This window comes from Nicotiana tomentosiformis, chromosome 4 (assembly GCF_000390325.3).
Source record: "Nicotiana tomentosiformis chromosome 4, ASM39032v3, whole genome shotgun sequence".
In the NCBI taxonomy this organism is placed as follows: domain Eukaryota; kingdom Viridiplantae; phylum Streptophyta; class Magnoliopsida; order Solanales; family Solanaceae; genus Nicotiana; species Nicotiana tomentosiformis.
Genome location: NC_090815.1, coordinates 102249282 through 102258693, shown reverse-complemented (window position 1 = coordinate 102258693; position 9412 = coordinate 102249282). Strand labels below are relative to the sequence as shown.

General features: G+C 40.2%; 1 protein-coding gene across 1 annotated transcript; it reads right to left on the bottom strand.

Moving 5' to 3' along the window:
- Positions 1 to 297: 297 nt before the first annotated feature.
- On the bottom strand, positions 298 to 1412 carry LOC138910255 (uncharacterized). The gene is made up of 2 exons (XM_070201483.1): positions 484 to 1412; positions 298 to 328 (listed from the first exon to the last, which is right to left on the bottom strand). Exons 1-2 carry the CDS (start codon positions 1410 to 1412, stop codon positions 298 to 300), a joined length of 960 nt encoding a protein of 319 aa, XP_070057584.1.
- Between the last annotated feature and the right edge of the window lie 8000 nt (positions 1413 to 9412).

The window sequence follows — 9412 nt, the reverse complement described above, 5'->3', positions numbered from 1 at the left end:
CTCTCCCACACTTTCATAGTATGACTCAGTAATTTGATACCCCTATAATTGTTACAACTCTGGATATCACCTATGTTCTTATACAATGGGACCACCGTACTCCACCTCCACTCATCCGGCATCCTTTTCGCCTTAAAAATAACATTAAACAACCTAGTCAACCACTCCAAACCTGATCTCCCCACACACTTCCAAAATTCCACCGGAATCTCGTCCGGCCCGGTCGCTCTGCCCCTACTCATCTTACGCATAGCTCCCACGACCTCATCAACCTTGATACGCCTGCAGTACCCAAAGTCACGGTGACTCTCGAAATGCTCCAATTCGCCTAACACAATATCCCGATCCCCTTCTTCATTCAGAAGTTTATGAAAGTAAGTCTTCCATCTCCTCTTAATCTGGGCATCTTCCATTAATACTCTACCATCTTGGTCCTTGATGCATCTCACTTGGTCCAAATCCCGAGCCTTCCTCTCTCTCAACTTGGCCAGCCGGAATAACTTCTTCTCCCCGCCTTTTTTCCCCAGTTCCTCGTACATATGACCATATGCCGTAGTCTTAGCCTCTATGACCGCCAGCTTAGCCTCCTTCCTAGCTGTCTTATACCTCTCCATGCATGCTCGCCTCTCCTCTTCATCTATGCTCCCCACTAACTTCAGATACGCCACCTTCTTGGCTTCCACTTTACCTTGAACCACTTCATTCCACCACCAGTCTCTTTTGTGCCCACCGGAGACGCCCGTCAAGACTCCTAACACCTCTCTCGCAACCTCCCTAATACAGTCTGCTATCGCTGACCACATAGTGCTCGCGTCACAATTGCTCCTCCAAGCTCCTATAGCCAACAACTGCCCCTTCAACTCTTGGGCTTTATCCTTAGTTAAGGCTCCCCACCTGATTCTCGGACTTCCTCGAGTAGACCTTTTCCTCATCTTTAACATAATACCAACGTCCATCACCAATAGACTATGTTGCATCGCAAGTATCTCACCCAGAATCACCTTGCAATCCTTGCACATTCCTCTGTCACCTCTCCTGGGGAGAAGATAGTCAATCTGTGTCTTCGCCACCGCATTTTGAAAAGTAACCAAATGCCTCTCCCTCTTTGGAAAGCTAGAGTTCACAATCACCAACCCAAAAGCCTTAGCGAAGTCCAACAACGATGTACCTCCTCCGTTCCTCTCCCCAAAATCGAAGCCTCCATGAACCTCGCCATAACCACCTGCAGTCGACCCAATATGCCCATTGAAATCCCCTCCTATGAATAGCTTCTCAGTAGGCGGAACCTGACGCACAATCTCATTTAACCCCTCCCAGAAGCGTCGTTTAAACTCCTCATCTAGGCCCACATGCGGCGCATAGGCGCTAACGACATTTAGGGTGCACTCTCCAACCACCAACTTAATAATCATCAATCTATCATTCACTCGTCTAACCTCGACCACAAACTCTCTGAGTTCCCTATCCACCAAGATGACTACTCCATTCTTACCTTTCTGGACTCCTGAGTACCAAAGTTTATACCCGTCCGTGTCCTTCGCCCTCGACCCTACCCACCTAGTCTCTTGGACACACTCTATATTAACCCTCCTCTTCTAGAGGATCTTCGCCAACTCTATAGACTTACCCGTCAATGTACCTACATTCCATGACCCAATTCTCAACCTACAGACACCCTTGTTCCCTTTACCTCCCTTGCCTCCCACCCCACCCCCTATGCCCTACCCTACCTCCTGCCCCACCCCCCGTTCCCTCCGAGGACATGACCTCACTCGACCATCCCAGACTACAACCACTATACCTATGGCAAAGTAAGGGGAATCACTATCACGAACAATATAACAGACCAAACCAAAAGAAGACAAGTTGCAACTACAGGCACACTAATACGGTGAATAAACTAATACGAACTAAGTTGACAACAATTTAACTAACACAACAAAGGGAAATTGGAAAATGGGAGGTACCAACTCACACGAGTCCAATATTAACAAATAGCAAATTTTAAGCAAGAACAATAGAACCTGAAGTCACAACAAGTGCTGAGAAAGGTGTTGTCCACGGCAGCTATGTTTTGGAAGTTCCCGCCCGCTTCGCCCGAGGCTTGCTGGAAAATAGTCTCCGCCGCTGCCGTCGCCGCTAGGCTGGGTCAGTGCGCCAGAAAATAGGGGGACGAGGTGGAAAAGACGAGGTATAGGGGAGAGAAAGAAGGGAGAAGAAGAAAAGAAAAATATAAAAAGGGGGGCAAGCTAGAAGTACAAGCACGCTAATAATTTGTATGGACCAAAATACGAACTAATATGATAATTTTAACTAGCGTAGGAGAAAGGGAACAAGAAATCAGGAGGTACCAATTCCTGAAAGTAAAACCTAGAATGTAGTCTGGCGTACCCAGATCGGGAGAAAATCTGACTGGCCGGAGGTACTGATGCACCTCAAAGCTGCTTGGAAAAGAGGTTGAGCAGGCTGACCCGGCGGCTGCAACCACTGACGTACAATCTGCACTCTTGATATATGTGCCAGCGCTTGACCGAAACTTCGCCCGAAAGGGACTGCAACTCCGAGAACTGCCTCTGTACACTCACACACACACAGAAGAAAGAGATATCTGCGTCGCCGGACTTAGACCAGCGAGGGGAGAAGAAGAGAACGGGAAAGAAAGATATTTGTGTTATATCCGTACTCCCCAAATACCAAAAAGATATAGAAAATCCTAATATATAGGATAAAAATTGATCAAGACTTAATTACATATAAATCTTTTCTATTTTCATCATTTTTCTCACAACTTAATTAAAGCACATTATCAACGTACTTTCATGACCCAAAATTCCACCACAGGCGTCGTGATGGCACCTAGTCTCTAAGACTAGGTAAGCCGATTTCAATTACATTTTAAAGCTATTTTTTTTAATTAAACAAGTAATCAAAACTAACAGCAGAACAGATATAAATATACAACCTACCAAGACTGGTAGTACTGAGTCACGAACTCTAACTGAATATATGGGATGATCACGAGGATTGAATATACAATACTATTTGATTAAAAATTAACAGTACAATGAATTGAAAAGACTCCAAGGGACTGCGACGACCAAGCAGCTCTACCTTGAATCCTTACGGTCCCGCTTTAACTCTGTTCAAGTCTGATATCTCCAATACCTGGCTCTGCACAAAAATATGCAGAAGTGTAGTATGAGTACACCACAGTCGGTACCCAGTAAGTATCAAGACTAATCTTAGTGGAGTAGTGACGAGGTACAGTCAAGACACTCACTAGTCAACTAACCTGTACAATATAGCAGTATACAAAAGTACTGAAAAAACACTAACAATGATAACAACAAAATCAACTAGTGATATAACATCAAGGCAACAAGAACATCATAAGTATTGCTCAGACGAATAAGAAACACAAGTAAAATCAATTAATCAAGTCCTTCAAATATAATTCCTTCATATATTATTATTTAAGACAAGTATCTTTCGAATATACTTCTTTTAAATAAATATATTTTGAATATACTTCTTTCAAATAAATATATTTTTCAAGTAAAAGTCACCATGTGATACCTCATTTCACAATCATAAAAATTACGGGTCTCAGCCAACTTTCATATTTTCCACGGTACCTCGTGCTCATATTTCTATCACAACCACACGGACAACTCACGTGTCAATAATAAAATCATCATATTTTACCCGAAACCTCATGTCCATATTTCTATCACAACCACACGGACAACTCACGTGTTAATAATAAATGTATATAAGATCCGCATGATCAATTTATTTTCAATAAAGTAAATTTACAATTTTTAAATCAAGTAAGAAAATCAACAAAGAAATAAATTTATTTTAAAAATTATTTGGGTGAAGAAAATAACATTTGCACTTAAATTAAAGCATCAGTTAACTACTAATTTGGACGTAAAACTATTTAATTTAAAACATAATAATTTATTTTATTTAAATCAACTCAATCATCGAAAATCAGTAAGAAAAATCAGAAATATACTTCTTCAGAGTCACGTGCTAAAAAGCCAAAGCCAACACAATATAACTAGGAGCACAAAATACATAATAATAAAGTCAACTAGTACATCACGGAAGAAGACAAGAATTTACATATTAAATGAAACAAAATCACCCAAGACAAGAACATAAATAAAGAAACATCAACAGGGCACTTCCGAGGTACCGCCTTGTAGTCCCAAATCATAAATAAATTCACAATATCTCATTTCCTTATATCACCGCGGGAGCCTTTACATTTAATTTTAAAGAAATTATTTTTCGCGAAATAGCACCCCGCGTTTTAGTCACCCTTATCACACCGCATGACTTGTAGTAGTTCCCCTACTAGTCACGCGTTTCAAGCCACCCTTATCTCACTGCATGCATTTCAACACCCTGACCTTATATCACTGCATGACTTCTAGTAGTTCCCCTACTAGCCACGCGTTTCAAGCCACCCTTATCTCACCGCGTGCATATCAATATCACAATATTTCACAAATTACACCTCAAGTGCCCAAATATCACAACATAATACAACTTGCACCTCAAGTGCCCAAATATTACAACATTTGACAAATTGAACATCAAGTGCTCAAATCTTACAACATATCACAAATTGCACATCAAGTACTCAAATCTTACAGCATATCACAAATTGCACATCAAGTGCCTAAATATTACAACTTGCCACAGAAATCAACAATACACAATTTTCCACAATAAGGAGCCCATGGCTTGACCATAATGTGCACAAAATCTTAACAAAAAATCCGGAAGTGAATAGCTCAACAAAATAATATTTCACATAAAATCAAGGTGGCAATCACACCAAATGACCGCATAAAACAAAATTCAACAAACAACGATCTAGGCATGACAAATAGAGGATTTAATAAGTGTCAATAATTTTTAATTTAATACCTAAGGGCGTCTAGGGATTTTAATCAACGAAATTTGCACATATAAACCAAGTACGTACTCGTCACCTTGCGTACATGGTTTTTAATTACACAGTTTGCACATAATACTCAATGCCTATGGGGTATTTTACCCACTCGAGGTTAAGCAAGACACTTACCTTTTAGACGTTATGCCGATATTCCAAAATCGCCTTCTTGCTTGAATTGACCTCTGGATCGGACCACTCAAATCTATTCAAATCAGTTATATAACTTCATTAAAAATTCATCGGAAATAATTTCGAATAATAAAACGTTGACTTAAAATTTATTCCAAAAAGTCAACAAAATTCAATGCGGGACCCGCTTCTCGGAGCCTGAGATAATTTTTATGAAATCCGAACACCCATTCCGATACGAGTTCAACCATACCAATTTTATCCAAATCCGACTCCGAATTGGTATTCAAATCCCAAAAATTAGTTTTTATGAAATTTCTACAATTTTCCCCAAATTTCCATCTCAAAATACTCATTAAATGATGAAAGCAATGATATATTCATGTATGTTAACCAAATCGGGGTTAGAATCACTTACCCCGATGAATTTCTTGAAAATCCCACAAAAAATCGCCACAAACCGAGCTCCCAAAGTCCAAATGTGAAATAATACCCAAACCCTCGGTTTTATAATACACAATCTGACCCCTCATTGTGCTGACCGCACCATTTTTGTGCGGTCCGCACATTCCAGGTTCTGCGGTCGCACAAAAGTTGTGCGGTCCGCACTTTGCAGCTTATCCACTACCAGGCTTCAGTAAATTTGCCATAACTTTCTCTACAGATGTCCAAATGATAATTTCTTTACCTTTATGGAAACTAGACACGGAGGCGTACAATTTTAATTTTTGAATCATCTCAAAATTCCCTGTGGACCAAAAGATATAAGCTTCCGAAATCAGACCCGCGAATCTGCAGAACTCCCTGGAGTGCGGCCGCAGACAGAATTGTGCGGTCCGCACTCCACCTCTGAGGTCCGCATTTTTCTGCTACGGTCCACACTCTTATGTGCGGTCCACACCTCTCCTTCCCCTCAGCACCCCAAAATATGCGGTCCGAACCCCCAAAAGTGCCAGAACAATATCATAGTGCCGAAATGTCCGGACTCGCTCAAAACTTACCCCGAAACTCATTTGGAACCTCCCGGACACAAACTATATATGAATTTCAATCATAAAACATTCTACGGACCTTCTCGCGCACTTATAACATTGAAAAGAGGTTGTCTTGACCCGATATTGACCATGGCCAAACTCCCAAATTTCTTAACTTTACTAATCTCTCAACCAATGACCCAAAAATATACCCAAGCCCCTCGGGACCTCAACCAAATATACCAACACATCCCAAAATACAATACGGACTTAGTGGAGGCTTCAAATCTCGTCAAACAACGTCAAAATTACGAATCGCGCCTCGAATCGAATTATGAGTTTTCGAATCTCCCAACTTCTATGTTTTGCGCCGAAATGTATCAAATCAATCCGGAATGACTTCAAATTTTGCACACAAGTCATAAATGACATATGTAGGTATTCCGGCCCAAATATCAATAAGTCAACTCCCCAGTCAACTCTTTTCTTTTAAGCTTCTTAAATAAGAATTGTTCTTTATATTAAATTATGAATCTTCCGAAAATCAAACTCGACCACACCCGCGGGTCATAATACTTATTACGAAATTGCTCGAGACCTTAAGTCACTGAACGGGGTGTTAATTCTTAAAATGAGAAGTCGGGTCATTACACGTACAATAAACTTGTAATGACCCCACCGGTCATTTTAACTTTTAGAATCCCGTTCCCCTAAATAAAACTTCCCGAATATGCTTTTACTAATTTATGACTAGGGGGGATGGTTAGTTCAGAATTTAGAAGTAATCGGGTTAAAAACGGAATAATAGGTTCCTTAGTTTGGCTTTAAAAGGGCAAGTTTGACTTCGGTCAACATTTTGAGAAAACGACCCCGGAATCGGGATTTGACGGTTCCAATAGGTTTGTATGATGATTTAGGACTTGGGAGTTTGTTCGAAACGGGTTTTGGATAACCCGGGAGCATTTTAGCGCTTAATAGTAAAAATCAACTATTTGAAGGTTTAAAGTTCTTTAAATTTGGTTTGGAATAGGTTTTGGAGTAATCGAGGTCCGTTTGAAATTTCGAGTTTGGGAATAGCTCCGTATAATGATTTATGACTTGCAAGCAAAATTTGGGATCATTCCGAGTAGTATAAGTATATTTCGGCAAGTTTGGAGTAAATTTGAAGAATTTGAAATTTCTAAGTTGAATCAATTTGGTTTGGAGTATAATTCTTAGATTTAATATTGTTTTACACATTCCAAGAGTTCGAGCGGGTCCGTTTTATGATTTCAAACCTGTTGGTATATTCGAGCATGGCCCCGGGGGCTCCGAGTGTTAACCGGACGAGGCTCGGATCAAGTTTGGAATTTTGGACAACCGTAGGTGCGACCCTAGCAGATGCGGAATTTTGGTGCACCTGCGAACGCGCAGGTGCAAGGCAGTGCACGCAGATGCGAGAGGGGGGCAGTCGAGTGAAACTCGCACCTGCGAGGCTTTTCCGCAGGTGCAGTACACCTTCCGTAGGTGCGAAATCACTACTTGGCAGAATGGTTAAAAATCGGGGCTCGAGCATTTTGAGCCCATTTTCCCTCCATTTTTGGGTGATTTCAGATCTTTTGAGAGGGGAGTTCAACTAACAACTTGGAGGTAAGTTAACTCTACATACCTTGAGTTAAATACAAAGATTATGGGTAGATTATAACTTGTAAATCTTAGAAATTAAAGGTTTAGATGAAAAATCTAGATTCTTATAAAAATGAGATTTTAACCATGAAAATGGTTATGGAATTGGGTAGAAATTATATATTTGAGTTCTTGAGATTATGAGTAACATTTTCATCCGAAAATTTTCGAAATCCGGGCACGTAGGCCCGGGGTGAATTTTAGGAATTTTATCATTTTGGATAGGGGTAATTTAATTAATAGATGAATTTCAAATTTTTGAACATTTATTAATTATTTTATATAACTTTTGGATAGTTTTGGATTTTTCGGCTCCGAATTGAGGTTTTTACACGACATTTTTACCGGAAAGCGAACTTTGAGACAAGGTAAGTCTCTTGTCTAATCTTGTGAGGGGAAAATTACCTCATAGGTGATTAATATAATAATTGTTGCTAATTGTGGGGGCTACGTATGCCCGAGGTGACGAGAGTCCGTGCATAGCTACTATTTATGTTAAAAGTGCGGGTAGTTTAGGACTCAAATCATGAATTACTTGTGTAAATTATATTCTTTGTTTAATTAAAATTATTTGATATATGTTATGATAATAATTATATTGTGGATGTCCATTTATTACTCCGCTATAGATAATCTTCCTGAAGAATATTATCCATTTAGTACTTTGTTGAAGTTTATCTACAAGCAGCTGATGCAGGCAGGTTGCAAGCAGCTCAATGAAATAATTTGCAGCAGCTTCGTATTAAACAGGCAGGTTGCAAGCAGCTCATGCAGACAGCTTATAAGCAGCTAAATAAAAGCCTTGCAGCTGCTTCCTGAAAAGTCTCGCAGCTGCTTCCTTTCTTCTATAAATAGAGGAGTTTTCAGTTCATTATGTACATAAGTTTGAAGTTTGAATAATATATCAATCTCTCTCTATACTTGTCTTCGATTTATTTACTTTACAGTTTTTATTTTATAATACGTTATCAGCACGAGACTCTGCCATCTCGAGCAAATGCTTTGAAAGTATCACAGGTATGAACTTTCTTTTTTTAAATGATGTCAAATCTTTCTAAACTTGAATTTGTAGCCCTTGATATATCGGGCAAAAGCTACATGTCTTGGGTGCTTGATACGATGGGTCTGCCAGACACCATCAAGGACAAAACTAGACACGAAGGCCTACAATTTTTATTTTTGAATCATCTCAAAATTCCCTGTGGATCAAAAGATATAAACTTCCGAAATCGGACCGGCGAATCTGCAGAACTCCCTGGAGTGCGGCCGCAGACAGAATTGTGCGGTCCGCACTCTTCCTCTGAGGTCTGCATTTTTCTGCTGCGGTCCACACTCTTATTTGCGGTCCACACCTCTCCTTCCCCTCAGCACCCCAAAATGTGCGATCCGCACCCCCAAAAGTGCCAGAACAATATCAGAGTGCCGAAATGCCCGGACTCTCTCAAAACTCACCCCGAAACTCATCTGTAACCTCCCAGACACAAACCATATATGGATTTCAATCATAAAAATACGCTACGAAACTTTTCGCGCACTCAAAACATTGAAAAGAGGTGGTCTTGACCCGATATTGACCATGGCCAAACTCCTAAATTTCTTAACTTTACTAATCTCTCAACCAATGACCCAAAAATACACCCAAGTCCCTCGGGACCTCAACCAAATATACCAA